The 27,990-nt window shown below is 42.5% G+C and overlaps 2 protein-coding genes across 2 annotated transcripts in view; both read left to right on the plus strand.

Annotated features, from left to right (window-relative positions):
• The window catches only part of LOC134547193 (potassium channel subfamily K member 16-like), a 31,581-nt gene extending 18,962 nt beyond the window's left edge, over positions 1 to 12,619 (plus strand). The window contains exon 6 of the mRNA XM_063390861.1: positions 12,509 to 12,619. The gene's annotated coding sequence lies outside the window, so the exon portion shown is untranslated. The remainder of the gene's footprint in view (positions 1 to 12,508) is intronic.
• Positions 709 to 27,990, plus strand: LOC134547191 (potassium channel subfamily K member 17-like). The gene is made up of 5 exons (XM_063390859.1): positions 709 to 1,021; positions 12,509 to 12,623; positions 21,473 to 21,639; positions 22,801 to 22,969; positions 24,741 to 27,990. The coding sequence occupies exons 1-5, from the start codon at positions 815 to 817 to the stop codon at positions 25,034 to 25,036; spliced, it is 954 nt and encodes a 317-aa protein (XP_063246929.1). The 5' UTR covers positions 709 to 814; the 3' UTR covers positions 25,037 to 27,990.

Consider the following 27,990-nt stretch of genomic DNA (forward strand, 5'->3'; position numbering starts at 1 on the left):
CTGCCTTACTTGCACTCCACTGGCACCACAGGGCACTGTGAGAAGACATTACCTCTGACAGTGTATAAAGTCATCCTGTGCAGAAACTTAGTGGGTTGATTCCCCTTTATCTCATATTATGTAACATAATAGGTACATTACAAAGTTCTTATGCACCCAAAACAATTAGATTATCTACCAGTGATAGAACAGAAGGGAACATTGGATGCAGTCTTATATAAGAAAGTAATTAATCAAATAGGTTTCAGACACTACCCATATGTAGTCCCATTTTTCACAGGAAAACCACAAATTATAAAAGGACTCTGAAAAAGCTGCTACCTTTTCATTTGCTTCTATCAAAGGACTGTTATCACAAACACCTGTTCGCTGCCTTTTAAATTAGCTTAGCAGCTGAGTGAAAGAGGAATGCAGATTTACGCAGGGTGCTAGGGTGTTGCCCTCTGAGTGGGGCCAGCTGGGGAGGGAAGCGCTTGGCTCTGTCGGGAGAGGGGCTGGTAGCATCCCTCGGGGAGCGAACGTGGCTCGGAGCAGGGAGCCCCGGGCAGCCTCTCGCTTCGGGACACGCAGGTGGGCAGCGGAGGGCGGCGGGGTGGGCTGCCGCGGGGCGAGCGGCACGACCACCTTCCCTCCCCGGCACAGCCGGGCTCTGGGCTGCCGTCCCCGCCGCTGAGGGTGGGAAGGGGCAGGCAGGGGGAGGCGCTGGGGGCCGGGCGCCCCGCCGGGCCGGCGCTGCCCTCCTCCCGCGGGCGGCCCCGCTCCCGCCCCGGGCCGAGCCGCTCCTGGAGCGCCGGGGGCGGCGGCGGCGGGGCCGATGGTGGCGGCGCGGCGGCGGTGGCGCTGGGGGGTGCCGGTGCTGCTGGCGGCGTACGTGGGCTACCTGGGGCTGGGCGCCGCCGTGCTGCAGGCGCTGGAGCGGCCGGCCGAGGTGCAGGCGGCCCAGCACCTCCTCCGGGAGCACTGGGAGCTGCTGGCCAACCACACCTGCCTGCAGGGGCCCGCCCTGCAGCGGCTCATCGAGGTGAGCCCGGGGCGGCGGCGGAGCGGAGCTCGGACCGCCGGGGCTGCGCCGCAGGCGCTGCCTCCGGCCCGGGGGCGAGAGCGGGGCGGGAGCGGCACCGACCGCGCCTCCAGCCCGAGAGTAACTTGAACAAAAAACCCAACAAAACTCCGCAAACTTTTTCCCTGTGTGCGTGTATGCGCACACATCGTCTGTCCCCAGGAAGCCGCCCGCGGCGTGGGAGCTTTCCGCGGGCAGCCGTGTGGCTCCGTGCCCTCGGACGCATCGGGCTCTCGCAGCGCTGCGGCCGCCTGTGCTCCCCGCTGATGGAGAGAGGCTCCTGTGCCCGCTGCCGTCCCGCGGCTGCCGCGCTCGGGGCTGGGAAGCGCCGCCGCCCTGACCGAAGGCAGGCGGTGCGCAGGGTCCCGCTACGGGACAATTAGCTGCCGCTTAATCAGAGCTGGTTCAGGTTTGCTCTTGCACTTACGAAGCATGAAGTCTGTGACGTCTTGCAAGTGGTAAATTCTAAAGGGAAGGCTTTGTCGTGGTAAATTTAATGGATGTTTATACTAGTGTCAAACTTTTCCCATCTTCTACTTGTCGTTTAAAGGGAAATAGAGAGTCCTCAGGTCTCTTAAGTTATCCTTGAAAATGCTCCTGAACATATTTGGCAGATGGTTGCAAAATGTAAAGCACCAAATGCAGTCTTCGTAAAGTACAGATGGTTGCATTTTTATGATACAGATACGAGCAAAGTGACATAAGTGTGTCCTGTCTTTGCTCAGCTTTTGCTTGAAAAAGAAAAACCTACAATATTGAAGAGTCTTGAGTACTTACCCAAACCCTCTGATTTCAGTAGGTGCTGGTAGTTGAGCATGTCCTCCTTGCTTTGATGTGTCTACCTGAAATAGATGTTGCCAAACACAAAGGAAACCCGGGGTTGGTTTGTTTTGTTTTGATGGGGTTTTGTTTGTTTGTTTGTAAAAGCAGTGTATGATGGTGACTGAAACCATAGCAGCAGTTCAAAGAATCTGACAGAGACTTGGATATATATACTTTTTTTTCTTCTTCTTCTTCTTGGTTTGTTTTTTTTTTTGTTTGTTTGTTTGTTTTTTGTTTTGTTTTGTTTTCCCTTCTTCTCTCCAGCGGAGAGGAAAATACAGAAGCCATCAAACAGGACAATCATATCTGGTGTTTCAGCAAGGCTCTGGCAGACAAAATTATGCTGATGCCCAGTATCACACTCTCATCCCTTGGCTTTCTTGGTGGTATATTCTGTGTAGGCAGTCAGTAGTACAGTGATCATATGCTATAAATTTGGACCTTTGTAAGCTACTGTAGTAACCACTTTTATTATTTATGGTATGTGCTGCGCTAGCTGTGGAATTTAAATAGAGGGAAGTGAGAAGTATAGCAGAGAAGACCAGTCTGGCATTTCATAAAGTTGACTCTTAGCTAAGCTTCATTCAGCACCGACCCATTGTGTAGTGAGCATCTGGTATGGCACTTGCCTGGGGGTTGCTAGGGCTAGGTGAATGATGGTTATGAGATGCTAGTAGTTGGGAGAAGATAATCACAACTAAATTGGTAGAAATGTCATTCTGTCAGTTTGTTTTACATGTTTGCAGCATGACATCTACTCATTCTTCATACCCTGGGAACAGGACACCCACTCAACTCCCTTAAGACCAGAGGTTGTTACACTATGCAGTGTGAGTACTTAATTGTGACTGAGCAAGCCCTTGATGGGGAAGTTACAGATAAGCTTTATTTCGTTTTGTGCAGTGTCCGTGTGTGCCTTCATGCTCTGAGAAGCCACTTGTACTCTGAGTTTGAATGTCTTTGTGTGTAATTTTGAATCACACTGAGAAATTAATCCTTAAAAATCCACAGAGCTGATGCTTTCCAATACTCTTCTCTAATTTGCTATGCAGCAATCACTGGAATGCTCTAGGTGTGCTCAAAAAGAGATGTTTTTCTGTGCAGTAAACTGTTATTGCAGTACATTGTACATAGTTTATCAGGCACTGTTATCACAACCTCTCTTCAGATAAGAAATTGGTATTCTAGATACACAGTTGATTATTTGCTAATTAGGAAAGACCTATAAAAGTGTTTGTGAAAACATTATACAGTGTGTGAATTTTAATAGCTTTGACATTACTGGCAATTCCTCATTGTTTTCTTATAGCTCTTACATTTCAGGTACTCCTAAACTGTGTTTATTTAAAGTGTATAAGGGCCAATATGAAATAAAATCCTAGTTTGCTGAGCAATGTACGAACGTAATTTTACAACCTGTTTATCGCTCAGTTCCTAGTTACCAACCGGGAGTGGAAATCCACTGTTCCAACCTTGTGCAGATGGGAGAGCAACAGAGAGCTCCAGCTTTGAGGAGCTAGCAGGAGAGCACAGAGTGAGGATGGGCAGGAGGGAAGCAAAGCAAACAAACCACACTGTAGTAGCTAGACCAGTGAATTATCATTCTATAATTTCTGTGACTTGAGTCCTTGCCAAGGAAGAAGCAGTCTTCTATTAACAAAGGAGAGGACAGAAGGAGGAGAAAATAGCAGGCCAGCAACAAAAACAGCAGTGGAGGACAATGTGGTAGAAAGCGTGTAACATCTGTGGTGGTGGGCTTCTGCTTCCTGTAGCTGGATTTTGTTGTGGCTCTCTTGCCTGGAGGGTTTGGCCAGCTCTTCCCTTGCAGGAGCGGTTCCACATCTCCTGAGCAGCTGAAAGCAGCACGTGCAAATGCTGTACACGTAAGCCAGAAAACAACGTGTGGTCATGTGTTTATACGCACACAGAGGGCACAAGGGAGGCACTGTGGCCACAAGTCTCTCTGCAGTGCATCCAGAGATGTTTATTCAAGGAACACATGAGCTTGCCTTTGTTGACCCATCTAACCCCAGGCTATTGTTCTCATTGTATACTGAACACATGCTCACCAAAAACAAGACTGAGAGCAGGCCATCCTTGTGAGCCACTAGGCAATGTGCAAAGAGGGCAATATCTGCCCTTTTATTATCATTATGTTGGGGATTGTTACATGCCAGGATTACTGGGTGTGAGGTCACTTCAACGGAAGCTCTCAGTGACAAGACTTGCAGAAGATGGCAGCAGATGCAATGATAAGACAGTTTACAGGTGATATACTTTAAATACAATGAAGAAAAGTAGCTGGATTCAGCTGGGGAGAAAAATATCTATGTCTAGGCAAAAATTAGGTTGGTTCTAGATTCTGGAAGTGTCCAGAAAGCGAGGCTGTGCACAAAAAAGATACTTTCTGTATGGGCATATTTCTTGGAGATGAGACCCTTTCTGCCATTTGGGGGTTGGGGGCACCTAGACACGCTTTTGTGTGAATCACTTCTAGTGCAGAAGTGCCTCAGCTTTACTGCATGGTGTGAGTGTATGTATAGCTCTGGTCCAGCTGAGCTGGCCTCCAAACGCACTCCTTTTCCTGCTTCATTTTCAGTGGTTACAGGCACTCAGCTGCTGTACTTGCCAGTGTCTCTTTAATCAGATGTTTGGCTGTAGGGCCAAGCTTGGAACAGCACTTTTTGTGTGTTACCCTGTTACCATGACATCCCTTTCATGCCGTCCTTTCTTTTTTGATAGAAACCTTTTGTGTTATATACATATTTGCCTAGTACAGATGTTTCCTATATTTATTATATTGTTCTGTTGGTTTTCTATTGTAGATATATAATGCTATTTAAACACAGTTGCTTTCACAAAATGAGAAAGTGAAAGCTGAGCTGATTTTTTTTTTTTTTTTGGCCTAGAAAGATTTAAGGTGTAGTGAAAGGGGCCTAATGCTAAAGGGCAGGTTATAAACTAAATGGCTGCAGGTGGATCTAGATACTGTTATCTCCAGAGTCAATAGCTAGAGGTACACAGAGAGTTTGAGTAGATGTTTACAAGAGCAATGAGATCCCATGTGACTGAAAGATCCTCATCAATACCTTGGCTTGTACTGACATTGAACTGGCAGAGAATTGTGACAGCTGTCAGGAAATAAAACCCTGCAAACACAGCTTACTAAAATGATCTTGTGCTCAGGGGATGCAACAGGAGGCGGTGAGCATCAGAGATCACCTGCCAGTGGTGAGGGTCTTTAAGGAACAGCAATGGCTCCTGGTATTATCTAACTATATAGAACCCAATTTGGTCAAATTAACTTGCCACAGATGTAATAGGGTTGATCTCCTGTAATTCTTCTTTCCAACTTCATGCTTATCAAAATGCACTACTACCTTGCCTAAGTTACAGCCAATTCATGATTCTCCAGGCCTGATGGTTAAAAGAGCTGTGGGTGCCTTACCAAGACTGTGCATTCTGTGCTAGTAATACCATCTTCTAACATACATTTGGCAGAAGTTGTTGAAGATAAAATCATTACTAAAATCATTAGACTTCTTGAAAGGTGATGAGAAGGCATATTGATGACCTCTTTCTGGTCAGTTGACTCGGTCCTAGATCTTCTGGTAATGTCTAGTACCCATGTTCAAAAAGAGAAAGGCAAGGGAAAAAGCATGGCAGGCTATTATATCCTACCTCTGCCTAAAGAGATGCATTCTTTTGATATTATCGAATTCCCAGGTACAGCTGGTCAGGCTTGGTGGGAAGGAACAAGGGAGGGTAGCTAGCTGGCATTGAGTGGTGAGTGTCTCAATAACTTGTCCTACCAGAAAGTTTGAGAACCACAGCTGTCAGTGAATAGCTAAGGACTGGGGATGCCTTCTAAAAAGAGGAATAGTAATTCTTATCAGTGTTGGAAGATGTGGGTTATTCTTATATGTACTTGTTCTTCATACTTTTTTTATTGCAATTAAAAGAAAAACAACTAGGGAAAGAAATATTAGTTTTACAAGGATAGTACAATGCAACCTTTCTGTGTTCTGTAAATTATACAAGCAGCTTCTTTCAACTTCTTTCAACAGGCCCTGCCTATTTTTGTTGCAGCCCAGATGTTGAGTAACTGTTCACATTGGGGTTTGGGAAGTGACTGGAATTCAGCAGCACTTTTTCTCATTAATCATGCCACAGATTCTTACTTGATATAAAAGCTTAATTCTCAAGAAAAGTACTAGTGGCTTAGGGTACCAGTGGTTGCAGCATTACTGCACTAGACTACATCTTTTGCTCCTTTCCTTTTGGCAAGTAAGTCTAGATGAATTCTAGAAGCTGTAGTGCAGACCCAGCTGCAAAGTAAAAGTGCTTTTGCTCTCAGGGTTCCTTTGGTTTTGAGGAACTAGTGCCAATTACATTAGCAAACATTGTTGAGGGGGTGGGAGAGCAGGGAGATCAGCTCTCAGGTTCTTCATGTGTCATAAAGTTTAAAAAAAACCCAACACTATGAATTCAAAAGAATTGGCTGAGGTGTGGGGCGTTTTTTGGTTGTTTTTGTTTTGTTTTGGGTGGTTTTTTTGTATTTTATGCCAGTTCTTCTTTCAGGCAAAATTCATGTAAGTTTCCTCTCCAGACAAAGACAAGAGATCAGTGCTGATGGGTGTGATCAATAATCTATTTGTCAATTATTTGGGAATTAATTGACTTTGTCCTTGCAATCTGAGGCCAAGGTTAATGTTAACCATTTTTGTCTGATTTACAGCTGGTATTCTGTGAGGCATAAATGAATGTTTATATGCCAACATTGCACAGAATTTCTGGTGCACAAAGTTTGTGAGTTGTTTCTCATTAATCTAAATGGTAGCTTGGTGCCTTTTGAACATCTTCTTTTCCTCCTTTATATATTGCAAAGGTGAGGAAAAGTGTCTGAAATGAGGCAAGCCATTTTCAAGAGGGCATGTATGCCCTGGAAAAGTTGATTTTTGTACATGAATATGTAAACTTCAACTAAATATGGGGATAAAGTTTCTTACACCAGTCCATATTTGCCTTCCTTGAAAACTGCCTTCAAATACACTTATTAAATACTGCTTTTTGCCTTTTAAGGTATCTCAAGATTACCATGACCTCTGGCCAGAATGCCACAGTTCAAAAGCAGGGGACAACAGCAATGACAGGAGCCACAGTTTATAAAAAGGTCATTTGTATGACTCTTTCCCTGATGGTTTCCTCTAGGAGAGAGAGAGAGGAAAAAAAAAATTCTTATGGATATATTTGGTAAGGTAATCTTTTGGGGCTTTACTTTTGGCATTTTCACTTAACTTGCTCATTTTGGGGAGGGCAGGCAGATTAGAATCAGTCTGTTTAATCATTTATATAAAGCTTATTTTTTGCTGTGAAGATTATGTGAGGAAAGAGAAGCACAGTGTTTTGAAGAAAGTGAAGAACAGAGTGCCTCAGTTTACATGTACACATTCATTCATTTGTTCTTTACTGCTGATCTTAAATGCCTTTTTTGAGAGCTGTATCCCAGTCACATGCTGTTGTGACTCAGTGCAGAGGTGAAAGGTGGAATTTTTAGTTTGTGTCAAGGAGGTCAGATTAAATAATGGTCCTTCCTTTTGCAGTACGTGGTGATCAGAAGCTGTGCTGCAGCCACAGGATGGAGGGGCCCACTTGTGATGATAATGTGGAAGAGGGGAAGTGTGTAAGCTGAGAAAGCTGGGAGTTGCCCAGAGCTGATAACACAGCAAACACTGGGAATGAGACTTAGGGGTATGGCTCAAGGATGGAGTGGCTCTGCAGCAAATACAAAAGAATAAACCTACATTTTGTGAGAAGGAAGATGCAATACTCAAATGTCAAGTGGAAACCAAACTGTAGTTGTTGGGGCTGGGTTTTGGTGGTTTGGTTTTTTGTTGTGGAGTTGTTTTTTTTTTTTAGCTAGACAGTATGAACAGATCTTTTGAGTGTGATTCAAAGGGTATGGTTTCATTTTTGCTGGTATGACTGTAACAGCTACTTTGGGTTTATCACTGCAAGGTTGTGTAGAGTAGTTAAACTCCACTATAGGTGAGTCACTCATTATCAGTCATCTGTGGAAGAGCAGCCCCAGAGCTATGAAGGGTTAAAATTCAGGCTGTAGGATTGATTTAATTTTTTAGGTGCCTTTTTTTTTTTTTTTTCCTCAAACAAGGAAACTGTGGTAATGTTGTGTTTGGATGTTGCTGCAGAAAGAACCAGCAACCGCTAGTAAATTACAAACAAAGAAAGGAGTATTTCCATCCTAAAGTATGTGTGATAGGGAAGTCAACAGAAATCCACAGCTTCCTCACAGGGTTACCACTTAGCTTGAATTCAAGGAGGGAATTCCTTGCAGAAAGATGCACAAAAGCAGGCTTTTGTGCTGGGATGTAATCTAACATAGAGCTTGCATTTGCAAGCATTAGCTTATGGCATTTCTACCTGAAACTTCAGAGCTTATACTTGAGACAAGTGGAGCTGGAAGCCCAGTTTGACTATTTTGAGGCAGGTTTTTATCGCAAAGGTAACAGCACAGGCATCTACATTTTAACTAGACCTCTTTGAGTGGATGTCATGCTGGTGTTTTAATCACCAGCCATGGCAATATTAAGTAGCACCATGCAAAGCCTACTTGTGTAGTCGAAAACCACAACAGCCTACTTGATGAGTGCTGCAAATGAAGTTTAGTTGACCCGTGAAGATCTAAGAATTTAAAATCTCAATTTATAAATCCTATAGGAATTACAATAATTCCCACAAAACTTTGATTGGTAGTTTAAGATTATGTAAGTATTGTCAGTTAAAGATGTCGTAGTCACTGTGAACAGTAAATTATTATCACTTTAGAGAGGAGAAAATAAGTGCAGAGAAGTGAAACTGTGGTTTTATGGTGTGTAGCTTATCTGTCAGCAGAAACCAAAGAACCACTGCTTTCTGGTTTTTTCCAGTTATTTTAACCACACACCTGTTTCCTTTCTGCTTTTTGAATTGCACATGACCTTTAAAGTTCCCAAAATATCAAGCCCGAGCTCTGTAAGTTCAGTATTTTTTGGGTTTGGGCAGTTGGTGGTATTGACTGGGGTCTTAGATCAGGCTGATAATTGCTTTTGAACAGTGGATTTAAGATGCTGCTTCTACTAGTGCCTTTTAATGCATTAGGTTTTGAGGCAGACACTGTACAAATCACCAGCCTAATTAAGAGAAAAAGGAAAACCCCTAGGAATTCACCTCAAAGTAACCATAAAGTAAAACAAGGTTTCTGATTCTCAGAGAGGCTGGCTAGGGAAACTAAGCACTTAACATGCAACATGTGATTCACTTCCTTTTTAATACCTCTTGAACCCAAGGGTGAAAATATACTTCAAATTTATTTGAAAATCAGTAGCAGAGACATATCAACACCTCTTCAATGGAAAAAGCAGGGAGAAGTCAGCTGTTCTGCTAAAGTGTTTATAGCTGGATATTTTTCCTGTGTTCCAAAATTAGAAACCATTTTAGATTTTTCTATGAAAAAGAGTAGTAGCCAAAAGCAAAATCTAAAGGAATATAGTGAATTAAGGAGAGTATTCACTCATATCTCCCTGAATGCTCGGTCAGCCTTCAGGAGTTTGCAATCCAATGACTTCCTGTGCCAGAAGTAATTTCTGTGCATTAATAGCCATCTATGGATTTCTCTTTCATGAATCCGCCCCCATGGGCACATCTGCAGGAAGACAAGCTCCATTAGTTCTACCATTCTCAGGAGAGTCAATCTTCAGTTCTTTGTCATCATTGTTGCTATGTCAAAGGTTAATTCTAGACAGTATAATAAAACATTTTTTACTTTGGGAAAACAAAAGCTGGTATCCTTATCTCCAGCCACTGTGAGTCTTCCCTTCTAAGGGTGGTATCAGTAGCTCTTTCTCCTAACAGTAATGAACTTGACATTCTGGAGTGTTCATTTATTCAAGTGGCTTTGATTTGCATGAATATTCAGTGGTCCCCATTGGGCTGGCTTCAACAGGTGGGTGTTGGATAAAGAGATTTAACAAAGAAATGCTAGAGACATCATATCATATAATTGCTGAAGGAGCTTGGAGACCTCAGCAAGCAAACCAAGTGCCTCAGGACCAGAAACAGAAAGCAGTTGCATGCTGCAAGCTCAGGGCTCACCCTTGGCCACTGAGTAGTGGTTACGTGGTACTTCCTTCCCCCTGCCAGCAGTGCAGGGCACTGTGCCTTTTAGGGCCAGTGCTGTGGCCTCTCTGCAGAGCCTCAAGACACGTCCTGGCAGTGGCATCACTCCCTGGGGAAGTTAACAGTGACCCGGGATGCTGAGTTGTTACAGGTCACTGCAAAGCTGTCATGGGTACTCACAACTGCTCAGCCTCTTGCTTTTAAACCAGGCAGAACAGGAGTGGTGCAAAGATGTAAAATTATGCACTTAATGACTTGGTTACTGCTGCTTGCTTCTCACAAGCTGTCTTGCAGGGTCTTTGTTTCCCTTTTCTCCATGAAGGTTTTTCCATTTCTTTGGGCCAGTTGTGCGACAGGTTCTTGCAATCCTCTCTGGTTCTTCAGTGTTTCTGACTTTAAAAGCTTGATGTTGAGTGTAATATTGTCAACTGCTGAGCTTGTGTCAGCAGGACATCAGGCAGGAGAGTGGACAACAAACATGTTTGAGTTTTTCAAGTATCCGTGATTCAGCTGATAATACTTTTATCCAAGAACTGGACTGTTGCTGTTCCAGCAGGTATATAGGTGTTCAAGACTAACTAAGAACTGCAGAGATCACAGTTTACAGAAGGAAATTTTGAGGAAAATATCAAGCTTTTTATTTCAAATTTAACTACTGGTTTCTGCATGGAGAAAAATATAGGTTGTCTGTATAATTTTCCAGTATCTCTCTTGCAATTTGACTTACTTTGGGAGTCATGTTATGCACACTGTGGTTCCTGTCTACGTCATTGTCTGCAGAGTTTCTTACACTTATTAAACTGAAGGTCAAGTGTTGTCAGCCTGCACCCCATGCAACCTGACAAATGCAGATACCAGACCTGAAAAAGAATGATGAGTGGGAGAATCACACACAACTGTTTGAAACAAATCCTTCTGGAGGCTTCTTGAGGCAACCTTTTCTCTCTTTCTCCTATTTTTTTTCAGGGGTAGTTACATGGAGAAGGAAAGCAGGGCTTGGTTCTTTTATATCACTAATGCTATATACAAAATCTTTCTTTGAGTTGCCCCACTCATGTGACAACTGGCAGAAGGAAACAAAATGCAATATAATATGTGTGGTCCTCAGCCCTTCTCAGAGCACAGACTCTCTGCTCTGTCTCATAATTTAGAATTTAATAGATTGTAATGTGACCCTGAGGGGTTTAACTTGCCTTCAGTTATGTGTAAATCAGGATATTTCTGAGAATGCACTATCAAACAGTGTTTGTTGCTTAGAAAAATGTGTTGATCTCTGAGCTGCTCCTTGGTCTTAGTGTGAGAATAAGTAGCTCTAGGGAAAAGAGATAATAATCTTTGTAGTTGAGCTGCTGCTTGGGACCCTGGAAACAGCTTTAATTCACAGCCTTGTATAATATTATATAAATCATATATATTATGTAGAGCATGTTACATCAGTAAAATGGGACAAAGTTTCCTTGTTTTGCAGGCTTGACATGCCAGTTTGTTTGGTGGAGGTATAAACTACTTCCTTATAAAACAAAAACTGATCAAAATCTGAGTGTAATTCCTTTTATTATCAGTGATGAAAGCTTTATCAGTAGTATTTTATGTTAGGATAGGGATAGTATTATTTAGTATCTGAATGTCTTTTTCAGAGATGATGAATTTTATGAGTTCTTGGTTACACTTTGCATTCAAAGATAATCAACTGTCAAGTAAAGTGTGGAATGTTTAGTGTCCATGCTGTGAATAATGTTGTTTTGGACACAACTGTCATTAATTTTGTTGGCATGGGAAGGTATAGTCAGATGTGGGCACTGTTAAGACATCTGATACCTTATTTTGGCATAACTCTGCACACCTCAGCTAGTGACTTCTTTCTCAGGAGGATTGAACAGAATGGGGTGTAATGCTAATCTGATGTGTTCCTTCACATTTGTAGCCCCAAGGTGGGGGCGTATTGGCCAACCTGAGTAGTCTGAGTCTCCTGTAACACACCAGATATATTCCTCCCCAGTCCAGGGGGTCCCCTGCAAGGGGATCTCTATCATTTACATATGCATGTACATTTGCAGCTCTGGAACTTCTGCCATTGGACTATCCCATCCGGAAACATTTCATTTTCCTAATGAATACACCACAAGGCAGTCTTAATTATTGTCTGTCTAGGCCTTCTCTAGTTGGATCTTACCCTCCAATCTCTTCCACATTTATCTGTATAATCTACCATGTGCAACTTTCTTTTATTGCTGTAGATGCCCTTTTCTTAGAAGCAATATGCTGGCTGTTGACTTTTCTGACTTTGTAGCCCTATGGTCTCTAAGGCACATGATAGCCTCTACTAAAAGGGAAACAACAGAATCTCAAGTGGTTGTAGTTTGTGATTTTACCAGCTGGAAGTGGAAATGCCAGTCACACGAACGTGCCTTAAATGGGTTTGTGGGATCTCATCTTATTGTCTCTTTGCAGGGTATCATCCAAGCCTACAAGAGTGGCATAACCCTCCGGGGAAACACCACTAGCCTGGGCAGGTGGGACTTCAGTGGGTCTTTCTTCTTCTCCATCTCTGCAATAACAACTATTGGTAAGAGTTCCCTGCTTATGGGGCCACCTCATAGGGGGGAAGAGAATGGTAATGAGGACCTGCACTCAGATGCTGCTCCAGCACTGTGTGGTTCCCTGGAGCTTGCAGTAGGCAAGGAGGGAAGCAGCCATGAACCCAGCCCCAGGAGTGCTTTGTCAGTGCTTTGCCAGGGCAGTAATGGTCTCTAATTGATCAGACACGGGGATAATCAGCTCAGGACATATCACACTAAGTTACATGGCTTCTGGGGCCTGAGCTTCATGGTGCTGCACTGCCTGGACTTTCACAAGTCTTGTGCACTCTGAGAGGTCTGAGGTGAATTGTGCATTGAAATGGACTTTTCCTATCACAAGGACAGGAATTATTTTGGAAAATTCTTAATACCAGCTGCTGCATCTTCAGAGACTATATTTATGACTTATTCCTCCTTAATACTGCCTGTGTTAGATGAGGACCTGCTTGTTCAAGTGCGAGTTAAATAGCTGGATGAACACCACAATTCAGTTAACTCAGGTTTCAGCAAATGGGTAATGCAAAGCCATGAAGAAATGATGGAAATAAAAAGGGAGAGAGAAAATGGGAAAAATAAAATATACTAGGTACAGAACTAGTTAAGGCAGATGCTGTTAATTATTGTGAGTTTATGTCCCCTGTCCCCCAAACCATTAATAACTTGCCCTGATGTCTATTTTTTATAATGTGACCCTGTATTAAAAAAAACATGGAGGGGGAAGTATCTGGAGAGATGGTTGCTGAGTATCAAAAATCCCTCGTGGATTTCTTGATTTGTCAGCTCTCTTCAATTTTAAGTATATTTTTAAATCAAAATTTTTCTTTTTGTACCAAAGTGGAACCTTCCTTTGATTTCTGGTTGTTTGTGATAATACATTGACTCCAGAACACTAAGCCCCCAAGCAGGGGCTCAATAAAAAGAGAGGATTTGTGGGTTTTCTGTGGGGGTGAAGGCAGGGGGGTGGTGGTGTGTCATCTTGCTGTGACTCAGTACATCTTTCTGCCCCGCTCTTTCGCACATGCTTTGTTCTGGTTGGGAACACACTTTCAGTGTGTTGCACTGCCAGGCAAGGGTTGCACCAGAGGATGGCGGTGGAGGCTCATCAGACAGCGTTACACAGTCTGGGTTTCCAGCAGAGCCTGGCCAGTCCCTTCCAGCCTTTGGTACAAAGCAGCATCTGCTCAGAGCTGCTTTGCTGGCCTCAGTAGGGAATCCTAATGAGTTTCTCAGCTATCAGAGCGACTGTTTCACCACGGCCAATTGAAGTCAATGATATTCAGGAAGAATCAAATTTATCATGTTAAAATATAAGGGGATGTTGTGATGTTGGCAGAGATCTAGAGCTAAGCATTTCTGCTCCTCTACTAATAGTAGCTGCCAAGCTACTCTTCCCACTCCTACCCTCTGCCCCCACTCCCCTCTGGTTTTCAAGTAAACTCCTCGTCCTGATGGCTCTAGGGGAGGAGGACAGGGCATGGCACAACTGAGCTGACAGCAGAGGCAATTGAAAAGAACCAAATCTTACGGCTCTTTATCTCATAATTTTATAGCTGATGCTATGACTCTAGAGACTTGTTCATGCTTTTTCAGTTGTGGATTTGAGAATGCCATACAAGCCACTCCTATGCAGAAAACTTTAGATGACTGGACCCTTCATTCTGCTTTTTCAAGTTGAATTGTTACTTGCATACAGATTAGTGTCCTTAACACCCTGTTGATAATAATATATTGTAGAAGAGAGAACTACAAATGGTTTCACAGAGCCTCACCCTGAGTCTGCTATCACAGTCTCTCTTTATGGAAATTCTTGAGATAGTGAGGGGTTCAGCCTCACTGAGGATACCAGGGCATGACTGGGAAGGAGAATTGATGATGTCAAGTAAAGAGACAAGCTCCTTTCCAAAGAACTCAATGAAGTTCAAAGGGGTGAGTCACAATAGGAAATTTCATGTATCAGGCATGGCAATGAGATAAATGACAACTGAGCAGGCTTCTTAAGGAGTTGTAGAGGTTTTAGTGTTCTTACGTGGCAAGGAGGGGTTTATCCCAGACTGTGATTATGGAACCAATGAAAGCAGGTCCAGCTGCACAAGATTAGCGTACAGTAATTGAAACCCAAGGCATTCTAGCAAATGAGCTCAGGAAGGGTAGAGTTAAGATGATAATGCAGAAGAAAGATTCTCAGCAATTTAGGGGTACTGTATAAAGTTTGGAAGACTGTGGATAGCCTCTATTCCATATGTTCCAACTGCTGCAAGTCCTTTGGCCTGTTTGTCTCTTCCACATCTTTTTCTTTGCAGTTAGTGCTATTCATACCTTGCTGGCCTCTTATGCAAAATAACATCTTTGTGGCTCTTGTCCTTAGTCTTCTCAAACAGCACTGCCAGAACCACTATCACTTTTACCTTCATCACTTCTGTTTAAGATGCTCTTTATGTTCTGCCAGCTTCTGTAGTTTACTCTAGGTGCTGTAACCCTCCTCAGAAGGCTAGGTCCATTTCTCAAGTCCTTACCAGAACACTTTCTCACAGGGATCCAGGAAGGGAGGTTAACTTCTTTCCCCATTAACACCAACTGAGGGGCATTAGCTTCTTTCCCCTCTGACAAGGTTTAAATCCCCGTGTCTCCTGTAGCAGCATCTTCCACGCTGTATCCTTCTTCCATTTAAATGACAGCGTCATCTATTTTCACCACTAGTGATTAAAAGCAGCATGTGGACTTTGCTTAAAAACAAAGTGAGTTCTAACCTGCAGGCTGGACATGGTGCCCCAGTTGCAAATGTTTAAAGAACAGATACATATAAACCAAAATCTCTTGTTTAAAGAAGTGCCCCAACACCTGTGTAGTTTTTTGGCCAATCTCATAATTTGAATGGAACTGCATTCATAACTTTTGGGATGGGCAGCCTTGGCCACCTGCTGATTCCTTCTCTCCACTGTTATGCTTCTGTGCTTTCCTCGCTGTCTTTGACACATCATATCATATAATGCCAGATTTTATAAGTTATCTCATTTTGTGCAGATTTTTCCATAAGAACCCTTTCTCCAGTGCCTTGAAGGGTCATCTTCAGAGTTCCTGTAGAGCTGTAGTACTAAACATGATTAAAGAAAGAGAAGCTAACTTGCCGCTGGTTTTATCTCTCAGACTTCTTTATCCCTTGCCGACACAAAGTCTCTCCTTTCTGTGTTTATTCTCCTCCTACTTAGTTTGGACTAACAGGGCAGAGGTCAAAGCAAGTTCAGAGTGGGGCACAAGATCAAAGTTCCTAAAGTCAAACGACCACAGGGTGGTGTAATTTCAGAGAAGGTGCTAGGGAAAGGCTCTTTCTGTAGCCAGTGATGAGGCTGACTCATCCGTGCAAGCCTAAGAGTAGAAGGATTATTGTCCTCTCTAGCCTGAATGTCCCACTTAATATAGGGTGGATGGATGCCAATGCCTAGTGCTGTATTACCATTTTCTGGAGGCACAGCCACCAGAATACATTTGTGTGAATTTGAAGGGCCCTTTTTTAAATATAAAATGGGGCAAGTAAAACATCTCACTGTGAAGAAAAGAAGGGAAATACCTTCTTCCTGTTCTTTGCTTCTCCTGTTGGCACAGTACATAGCTCCTAAAAGCAATACCCCAAAGGACTGGGAGATAACAACAGAGGCATAGATCAGGTATTCAGTGAGTGATGGTATTGACCACACTGTTACAGACATTTAGTGGTCGTAGAGAGGATTCCAGTGCAGGGAATAAAACAGTAGCAAGTTCAGGGCTGTGAAATCCCGGTAGCATAAAGCTTTGGGCCAGCAAGAGTTTTTTGAAGACACTGACCTTCTGCAGTGCTGCCCAGTGTCTGGTGGAGCTCCTGAGAAGTGGTCAGGTTCCTGCCCATTGCTGCCTGGCAATCTATTGGGGAATTCAGTTAAAACTAACATGATGTCTCAAAGTGGTTAAAATACAGAATAACAGCCTGGGACCACTTTCATGTTCAAATTCTCCGAACCTCAGGAATCTCTTGTGCAGTAGGAGAGCTCTCTGCTGAAAAGCTGCCCCTGTTGATGTGTTGATCTTTTCCCTGCCCTGTGATAGCTGGCAGAGCTTCTCTGCAGGCTTGGTCAAGTATTATGGTCCATGGGAGGTCACTGGTGGTTTGGGGACAGCTGCTCAGAGCAGCATCCTCTGAGCTATGTCCTGAGCACTGGCAATGTGATCTGCTTTCCTGACTGCATGCCGTCTCACCCAGCTGAGACTAAGCCCACTATACAGCTTTCAGTGTATGCACAGAACAAATCAAAGACTGCATTACTCATCTGAAGCATTTTTTTCACTCACTGAAGCAGTGTGCTCCCAAAATTTACTCTCATCTGGAACTTCATAGGGCTAAAACTGTTAATAACTTCCTGGTTCAACCTGCCAGTGTCCCAATGACCTTCCCCATATAAGACACTGCTCCTGAGATTCTGCCACCATTAACTTTAAAAAAAATTCTTCAAGTTTTTGGCTTGTTCTAATAGAACTGAGAAGCCAATGCAAGCAGTGTGACTGCTTGGGGCTTGTGTCCTGTTTCTGTCCTACATGTACAGGCTCCATGCCTGTAGCATCCTCCATGGATAGATGAATTGGGAATAATTGTGACTTCCCGTGCCAGGTGCCCTTAGCTGTGTCCAGCTGATAAGTGTACTTGAACTTAGGGCAGACTTGGTGGGTATAATGTGAAATCTCTCACTAAGGTTGGGAAGCCAAGCATGTTAATATGTGTTATATAGTGATGGAGACATTTGAAGTATGAGGGAGGATAGGAGCCCCTGACTTGCTGATCTTCAGGTGAATGCAGGTGTGGTACAAAATGATCCCTGAAAATCCTAATGCTTGTAAGATCATAGGATAATTGAGGCTTCCTGGTACCTCAGGGGGTCTCCAGTGCAACTGTCTGCTTAAAGCAGTCAGCTATGAGGACAGAGCAGGATCATGATCATTTTGTCATGGGTCACCTTCCAGCTAAACTGAGGCCGTGCTCACATTTTCAGGAACCAGACAAACATAATTGAAAGGCTGTGTCAGTGATCAGTAGGTATATTTGTGGTTTTCCCACTTTGAATTATACAAAAATGTGTTTTCTATCTAAAGTGAATTTTCTTTTTTTTTCTTTTTTTTCCTCAATGAAACATTTGATTTTTTTGTGAAAAAAACCTTTCCTTTCTCCTGGATTAAAACATCTAGATCACTTGGTAAAGACCACAAGAGAAAGAAAAGTTTAGATTTCCTGAAAAGTGTTAGAGGAGGAGCTAGATGGCTCAAGGATTTCATTTCCTCCAGTGCCTAGGAAAATAGGAATGTGGCTCACTGAACATCATCCCAACTGCCAAGCAGAGAAGTTTTTATGATTATTTAAATGTGTAATGCAAAATAAAGTAATTCTGGCACTGACACTCCTCAGTGAACTGCACAGTGGATACCTGGCCCACAGGCTTAGATGAATTCCTGGTTATTTAAAGCAGTGTCAACAAGAGCTATCTGTAAATTTGGTATTAGACTATGTCTGTAGGAAGTGATGGCTTGTATACTTTCAGGTAGGAGAAAAGATTTAATAAAACAAGAAGAGTTGCTTCTCTAACCAGTAGCTTTATCAGTGGTTTTAGCACTCAAACACATTTCTAGTGAGATTTGATTTTATGCTATATCTGGTTTTTTTCTGCAGATGAAATTTTTTGGTAAATTTTCAGATGTTTTTCAGCTTATGATAGACACTTTTTGCTCTAAGCACTTTTTGATGAAAATACTCTTTTATATCTAGACAGTGAGAACAAACCTCTCATTGTGGATAGCAGGAAGTTGCAGCTGCCTCAGTTAACTGAGGGCACTGAAAATAGTCTTGTGAATGAAAAGATCTTTTACTAATAAGTCTCCTCTTCTTAACAAGTCTACTGAGCTTCTGAATCCCTTAGGACAGGAATGTAATGGGAAAACAGGAAAAAAATCCTGATTTATTCAATGTGTGTAACAGAAGCACATGAGTTAAAGCACAAGGTTATCAGCATTTAGAAATAAAATCACTCTTGTTTTGTTTCCTCCAAAGAAGCTTATCTTACCTTACACCTTATTTCAAAACAAGAGGAGCTATACATGGATGTCCCTTCAGGTTGTAGTGATCATTTCTTAATGTCTCTTTGCTCAGATATGTACCAGGTGACATCCCAGCAGCAGGCTCATGAAGGATGTTACGCAACTGGCAGTGTAGTTTTAATTTCAGAATCTGGTTCAGATGTTCTCACGTATAGCTTGCAATGGTTTAAGACATCAATTAATACTGAAGAGAGTAAGTCTTATTTTCCCATTTCTGCTTGAGTTTTTTAACAGTTGAGGTTCATATACAACTAGGTTGGCATCTCTGTCTACAGCAAAGACAAGTGGATGTAACCAGACAGGGGTAAATTTCTGGCCATATTGTATAATCTAAAGTCTCCTATGCTATTTGATTATACTTTGTATCCTTTTGTATAAAAAGCTGGTGGGACCTGGCTTTTTGGCATGTGTACAGCAACTGTGTAGCAAGTCTTCAGAAAATTGTCTCAAGCTGCTGAGTCCAAGGGAAAAGGGAGCCAGAGAACCCAAATTCAAAATAGATCTGGTGCTTGGAGGGCTGGGTTTACTGTGCACATTAGACTTTCCTACATCATTCAATTTGCCATTCTAAGTTAATTGTAACATACAGGTTAAGTTTAGGTGCTCTGCCATCCAGCACTATGTGGCAACCCCAAAATTCTGACGGCTGCTGTGCTTCACACAGTGACCAGAGAACATGGACTTTTCTTCTTTTATGTTTTGCTGCAGAGAAACATAGAATTCTGTGGTTAAAAGTACTGCCCAAGATATCACACAGTCTTTTAAGACTTAAAATAGAAGGAAAAGAAAGGGGACAGGCTGGGGGTAAACCACCTTGGGAATAACTAGCCATAAATGTATGTGACTCATCTTCAGCCTCCAGCCCTACAGTAAATGCCCCCCAGTACTTTCTCCTGGGCCAGGTCAGGGCACAAAACCCCTTAATTCCGTAAGAGAAAAATTGGAACTAATCCACTGAAATGTCACAGCCAGTGTGAAATGCATCTCACCAGACACATCTTTCTATAATTTGCTTAGAAGGGGTTGTCTTGCCTGCATGTCTCATTTACCACTCCTGTCAGTCTAGAAATGGTGAAAGATGGCAGAAATTAGCAAACACTGGGGGAAAGTGCATTAACATTGTAAAGCTGCTCACAAACAAATGAAGTAGCACAGTAGCACTGGCATGGAGCCTTAATTTAGCCTCTTTGGTTTGACTGTATTTCAAAACATCTAGTTACATAACAGCATCCCATTCTTTCTGGGGGATGCTCTCCCCCTTCCCAGGGACAGGCTCCTGGGGCTCCATTGGAGGTATATTGTGTTCCTAAAATTATTGAAGGGGATGTCCTCCATAGAATATAATTTTGGATTTTTGGGGATATATACTCAGGAATATTTTGCCCCCAGACCCTTTTCTGGGTGTAGTTTGCTGGTGCACATGCACAACTAACTGCAGTGCTGTCCGTGGGGAGAGATTTTCGTTGGCAAAAACTTGGCACAGAATGTGTAGATACCCCCAGCCCATAGCTGCACACATTTCTACGTTGCCAGTCAGTGGCTGATTGCAGCTGGCATGTGACAGGGGTTAGTGAAGGAATGGGACTCTCGAGTCAACCACAGATGTTTGCATTCTCACTTATCTCTCTGGGATCCAGAGCCCAGCCCTGGGGCCTCTCCCTGCTGGGCACTGCTCGGAGGCTGCAGCACCCAAAAGCAGGGTAGCCAGGCAGCAGCAAAGGGAGCACCTCTGTGCCTTCTCTGCTGATGGTTGGGCGGTGCTGGGAGGGGACAGCATTATCTGTGGTAAAAAGATAATCTCCTCTGTGGATGTACACCAATCTCTAATGAGCAGAGGTGATTTTGGAATGTAGTCAAGGCCATAGGTCTGACTGGCTAAGGCACTGTTGAAATGCTTGTGGTGTGCTAGTTGTTCTGTCTTTGAAAGCATCCTAGTTAAATCTGACTTTCTTGTGGTAGAAAACACTGGAAATTACACGTGCAAGTCTGCAAATTTGAGATGTTTTAAAAAGAACTTGTGGGGAGTGAAGACAAGTTATTTTGAAGCCAGGATGATCTGAGAATACAAGCAAGGCTGTGATTGCAAGGCAGGACCTTTTATTAAATCATTTCCTCTGTCTAGAAGAAAGAGGCAAAATTTAAAGCACCTTTTTCTTTTTCCTTTAGGTCTGAAATTGAAGTATTTTACAAAGGTTAAATATAATTTCTCCAGGTATATTGACTCTACACAAATATTTTGACAATTTAAGATGTATTTGGTACTTGTGGTGCAACAGAGTATAAGCAAGGAGGCAGTGTTAAATTCACTAATCCTGTGGAACAAAGGTAGAAAAGGGTGGCTGTTATAATTAAAACACTATTGTTGTGATTCAGAGACCATCTGACAGCCATGCAGGATCATTTACTAGCAAGCCCATGCCAACAGTGCTTACAAAAATTGAACTAAACGGAAGGTTTGCATTTACGTCAGATCCCAGCCAGGGCAGTGGGTAGGGGAGAGGAAATGCACTGGTAAATGGAAAAGGAACTAAGCAAAATTGGCAGGGAAAGAAATGTTATTTTCCAGCCCACAATAGGATATGACAAACAATGGATGTAATTTACAGTTATTTATAAAAAAGGTCCTTTTGGAGCAGTGACCTTCTCACCTAACTTCTGTAGATGATGGAGGAAGGGGTAAGCAGAGAATATTTTAGATTTAATGCTTCATTCCTCCCCTGTCTAGGCTATGGGAACCTGAGCCCCAGCACTGCGGCTGGTCGAATCTTCTGCATCGTGTTTGCACTTTTTGGGCTCCCCTTGAACCTTGTACTCCTGAATGAAATCGGGCAGCTGATGCTGCTTGGGGTTCAGCATTGTGCCCGTCGCCTAGAGGAGGTGTTTCACTGGCAGGTAAGCAGTATGGACAGCCATGTCTCAAGGAAAAAAAAAGATAGAGGACTTTGTCTGGTATTTGAGATCCTATGACTAACAAGGACAGCCTGGCTGACTATTTGACCAAAAAGGCAATAATACTCAGGAATAACTGGAAGTGAATAAATTTAGTTTGTGACAGCCCTATGAGGTGTCAGATAATGTTGTTTATTAATTGAGGGAAATTCTGTGATGAATGACTTCCCCTACAGCAGCAGAAGTGATAAAGCGTGTGAGCAATGCACAGTCCTAGACTATCTGGTCTGTTTATCATCAGTTTTAGTTAGAATTGCATGTGTAAGTTACATGGGAACATTTGTGGAACAGGCTTTAAACTGGCATGAATTTAGGACTTATGAAGGTGATGTCCAATTTGTATTGGCTGGATGTCAAAGTTTAACTTCAGCTTGCATCTAAACACCTTGCAGTTACTCATCCCTTCCCAGAGGGATGGGGAAGAGAATCAGAAGGGTAAAAAGTTCATGGGTTGAGGTAGAGACAGTTTAATAAGTAAAGCAAAATGTGCTTCTGCACACAAACAAAACAAAAAAAGGAATTTGTTCACCACTTTCCATCAGCAGGCAGGTGTTCAGTCATTCCCAGGAAAGCAGGGCACCATAATGCATAAAACACTTCCTTGGGAAGACAAACTCCATCACTCTGAACATTCTCTGCTCCCTTTTCCCCCCAGCTCTATATGCTGAGCACGATGCCATTTGGTATGGAATATCCCTTTGGTCACTTGGGCTCAGCTGTCCTGGCTGTGTCCCCTCCCAAATTCCAGTGTACCCCCAGCCTACTCACTGGTGGGGTGGGATGAGAAGCAGAAAAGGCCTCCACACTCTGCAGACACTACTCAGCAACAATAAAAACACCTCTGTATTACCAACACTGTTTTCAGCACAAATTTAAAGCACAACCCCCTGCTAACTACCATGAAGAAAATAACCATCTTAGCTAAAACCAGCACGCATGTGGGACAGACACGGCGTTTATTATAGTGGAACTCAATGAATGTGTGTATGCTTTTGTGGAGTCCATCATCATATCATCATCACCTCCAGCTGGAAACCAAGCTGGACTTTCCTTGCTGCACTTCTTGAGACAGTCTTTTTATGTTCTTCTTTTCTGTTTTACTAGAGGAAAGCTTCCTTCCTGGTGAAGACCTGTGCACTGGTAACTGGCTTGTTATTGTTCCTCCTGCTACCTCCCTTGTTATTCTCTGAAAAAGAAGGCTGGTCTTATGAAGAAGGCTTCTACTATTCCTTCATTACCCTCAGCACTATAGGGTTTGGAGACTATGTGATTGGTGAGTAGTTCACATTTCGTTGCTTTCACCTACTGAACAGCAAGTCCACGACATACAAAGCTCCCCTTTGGCAGTTTGGCACCAGTAGCAATCCCCAGCCAGACCTGATGATCAGGATGTTGTGGTGGGCATTTGACAGGCTGGAAAAGTCGTGATTTCTGCCATAGCAATGCCACCTGTGGAAGAACAAAGACATTGTTTCCCAGTCAGTAAGTAGCCCTGAAGTGGCCTGTCCCTTGGATGACTACACCACCAGGCAGGAGTGCTGTGGTTTGATCACAGTAGTTGCTGAGGGCACACTTATCACTCTGCAGTGCATTGGCAGCCATTAGTCTTAAGCAGATTCCACTCTGTATCATCATTAACAGACAGGGACTGTGTCTTCTGTCAAAACCCTAGGTAAATTCTTTCTAAAAGGCAGCTTGAGTCACTTAGGTATAGACTGTCAGGCACCAGGCACTACCTAGTTTTGGATGCCAAAACCCTTTGCTGCAGGAAATGGGATTGGATCCACACCCACTGCATTTGTTGAAATGCAGGACACACCTTTTTGATAAAGATTTTCTCATAAAAAACAAATTGATTATGGAAACACATGCACCCTTGAATTCCTGAGAGACAGAAAGACTAAAACATCCTGTTACAGATTTGCTGTTTTCTTTTCTTCATAATACTTGCTTGATGCTTAAACAACTTAGTTGTCTAAGTTACTTTAGGACTTGTCTGTAACGCATCAAAATTATGATTAGAGCTTGTGTAGGTCTGTGTAAATAAGTTAAGAATAAAGTTAGCTTGGGCAAGAGTAGCCAGATAGAGCTTGACTAAACCTGGGTCAGCTCAGCATTTTCCTATACTGATTTTACAGATGATGCTGAACTCTGTGCTACAGCAGCTTTACTTCTCTCAGTTTCTGGTAATGCATTTAGAATTCCTTGCTCTTCCAGGTGTGCCTTCACCTGCGTAGTACCTTTGTAACTGCAATACTGCCATAGATACACTAGGTTTGTTATGGGAATAATTGAATATGTTAGTTGGGGTATGTAGAGCCTAAACAATTTTGCCTTACAATCCTGTACGTGTGGTTTATGCCTCAAAAGTAAGGTTCAAGTGACCATCGCATTGTCTTCCCATTAGTGTGGTAAAGAGCTGGGAGGAATACCCGACCTGCTGGGAAGCACCTCTGCAGAAAAGGACCTGGCAGTCCTGATGGGCACCAAGCTGTCCGTGATCCTGCAGAGAGTGCCTCTGTGGCCCTGAAAGTTGATGATAATTTCAAACTATCTTCCAGAGTTTGGCTGCTCTTGGAGGTTTTAGGACTACTCAGGTCTCTTTTCTCCCTCCCTCAGAGACTCTCCTGCTTATATCTGGTTTAACAAGATACATACAGTGGTACATAAAGCCTGCTTACCTCTGTGCCTGCAGAGACCCCTGTTACATGCTCATAGAATATTGTGGTGCTGAGCAATAAGTAGAGAAACTAAACTATGTGCTTGAATGTGAATAACTTCACTTTGACATGTATGTAATTTGGGATTTATTTTTCTTTCTTGCGGGTTATATTTGCAATTCCTAAGGAGTACTAGGCTGTTGCTGACACGTTGTGAAACATACTTACAACATCTGTTCACATGCTAAGTAGATGGCATGCTTGTGTTTTATGTAGAAATCACTAATATTCTGTGATATTTCAACTGTCTTTGCTTTACATGTAGTGTCTCCTTTGAGGCACTCTTGATCCAATATAGAAATGTTTTGGGTGATTCTGTTGTAGGGATGAACCCAGATCGCACCTATCCAAGCTGGTACAAGAATGTAATCTCTCTGTGGATCCTCTTTGGGATGGCCTGGCTAGCACTGGTTATCAAATTTTGCATCAACATTCTAGAGAGCTCCAGTGACTTCTGTCAATGCAACAAGAAGAACATGGAGATGGCAGAAGACTTAATGGATGGAAACAAAAATAGCACGAGTGGAATTCAAAGTGCGGAGATCTGCAGCGACAAAGACACAAAAATTAAAGGATCAGTTGAATCTCACTCTTACACAGTTCCTACAGAAGCCCTCTAGGGAAGAAAAATACCCTTAGTGTCTTGTAGATTTTAGTGCACCAGAGATAAACCATTTAGAAATGTGTAAGTGGAGCTGCCCTGACCTGTGAATGAGGTGAAAGTTTGCTTTTTAAGCTTGAATTGCTTTTATTCTGAATTGAGCAATGACAGAATGTTTCATTTACTGCACCACCAAGTATTACCTACAGGACTCTTAGCCAGAAGTAGATTTATGGAAATGTTACTTGCCCTCCCACCTCAGTGTATGAGGTAATCTTTGACATCCCTGAGCAACACTAGCTGTTGTCCATTTCTTTGCATGATTCTTGCAGCCTCTAGTTTTACTTATGGCACTTTGCAAATGCCACAGCCATAACAGCAAGTGCCATTTAATGCAGGAAACAAGTAGCATATTGCCAAAAGAAATGAACAGCACTGTTTAAAGTTATCTGGCAGTCATGGCAAATGTGCACCATCGCCTATATCCTTGTGCTTGTGAAAGGTAGTAACAAGGTTTTGCTCCCTGATCATTCGTACAGGGATGGCAATGAGGAAGAGCTTGTAGAGGTGCCTGATGAAAACAGATCATTCCATTTTTTTAAAGTAATTTCTACATCAGAGTTCTGCTAACAGAAGGAGACTACTGGGTAGGCTATTCCTTACTTCAGAACTTAGGTGGGCTCATCCTTTGAAGTATTTTGCAGACCAAATGTCATCAGCTAAATGTGATAGTTCATTTAGATAGATTTGTATTTTGCCACATCTTGCAAGTCAGAAAAGGAGGACTAGATGCATATTAAAGACTCAGTGGTTCCAACATTTTCCTATTGCCAATATTAACAAGGGCTACTTCAATCTAGAAACAGACTGAATTTGTTTCAACTATGATCAAGAGATGTGATTATGATGAACTTCTCATGTCATGAATGATTTGTGTACCTGTGCTATCTAACATCTCACATATAATCACAAAGGCCTTAGATCTGCAGAATGCCAGACATGCTTATTTTTTTTTTTGTGTCAGTCATGAAACAGGCTTGACTGGGTCTTTTTGGTTCCATTAAATTCTCAAAAATCTTTTGATGTATTATGCCATTTATAAAGGCACAGCAGAGTCTAACTCCTGGTGCTGTTTGTAATCCATTATCTGTTCTTCTCATTTTGTTATTCCTGTTGTGCTATTTGCATCCTAAGCATTAACTTTGAAAATGTCACCGTGGCAGCAAACCAGAATGAAGCATCTGATTGAGCCTTCAGCTTTTGCAATGAACCAAGATTCCATGGTGTTGTTAGAGAAAAGACTGAAAACAGCATCAGCTCGAGTATGGGACTGAGGAATTAGAAATATCCATAGCCATATTCACAGAAATGGAGTGAGTGAAAAGTGTACAGTCTTCAGGAACACAAATTCCGAAATATATATTGAGAAAAAAGTGATTCCAGAAGAGGTCAGTCTGAGTGTTGATATCTGGTGGAACTAATTACGGGAAAAAAACTCAGCAAAGGGATCAGCTGAATGAAATTTAGTCTGTTGACCTTTTTCTGATTGCACAGTAGTAAATGTTCTCTCAAATACTGTTTGAAGGAGCAGCAGAGATCAGGAAGGGAGGCAGTGGACCTCTTGGATCATACTGATGCAAATAAATACATTTCAAATTTTTGAACATTGGGTAATTTCTTTAACAACCTTTAGCATTAACTTCCCTGTTCCATGTTTTATCTTGGATATTTTCACTGATGGATACACAATGTAGGTTTTTACTGGCCTATGTGAAGAAAAGAATGTCTTTCTTTAAACATGAGTAAATTACAATTCCACTTCACAAAATGTGGTACCCTTTAATGCATATCCTTTGAACAATTTTACACATGCAAAACTTAGTATAGGTGTATGGTAAAATCTGGATGCCCAGGAAGTAGTAGAGTTTCCATGCCTATGAATGACTATGTTAATGTGGTTCAACTTTTACTTGAAATCACAGTCACAGACTCTGGGGATTTCTACCAAATCTGCTCTTTGATGACACAGCTTATAGAAAAGTTGAGAAGAGTTTTTTCTTTTGACTTTGAATGTCTATTATTTTAATCTCATTTAATGTTCCAATGTATTTTTTAGCCTTTGGATGGGGTCTTCAAAAGTGCCTTAGAAGTTTAGGCACCCTGGTCCCACCGTAGATCAGAGTTATGAGTCTTTGGGCAGCTAATGTACATTTCTGAGAGGCAAAGGGGAGAGTAACTTGAGGAATAGAATTGAAAAAAAATGATAAAAACCTTTTGCAGATCTCAGTGCTTCCACTGTATGTCAGGGTTCAGCCACAGACTTGGGCACATGGCTGGGTCTGGAGATGCCTCATTATCTGCCCCAGCTGTCCATTCTGAGTCACTTCCTCCTGCAGCCCAGCTGCCCAGCCACTCACCACCAGCAGAGTCCTGCCACCCACAGTCTGAATTCCCATACTTTGTGGGAGACACATCAGAACTGCTGTCAAGCCACACATACCTCCAGAGCTACAAGTGCTTCCTTGGATCTTGGATCACCAAAAATATTAGGAATGAATAAGTCAGATACCATCTCTGACTGGGTTATCTGACAATGAATTAGCATGTTGTCTCTTATGAATATCCTTTTTTTGACAATTCCTCTCTGCTAGCTTTTGATGTGGACAGTAGATATTAATATGAGTCCCCTCAAAGTGCTGTATCTCTGGTCTTTCTGTTCTTTATAAAGCTATGTTGTGGTTAAATGATATGAATGAAGTTGTTCTCAGAGGGATGAGAAGAAAGTGGAATTTTGCAACATCACAAAAACATCATCATCAATGTGTCTATTATACCAAAATATGAAAGGTTATCTTCTCAAGGGTAAAATAAAGAAAACAAAAGCATGATCTTATTATCATTCTTGTCACAGCTGACTTGCAGTCTTCTGTACTCTGCACTGGAAAATTACAGATGCTCCTTGATTGGTTTTTT

Source organism: Prinia subflava, chromosome 2 (genome assembly GCF_021018805.1).
Source record: "Prinia subflava isolate CZ2003 ecotype Zambia chromosome 2, Cam_Psub_1.2, whole genome shotgun sequence".
Taxonomy (NCBI): Eukaryota; Metazoa; Chordata; class Aves; order Passeriformes; family Cisticolidae; genus Prinia; species Prinia subflava.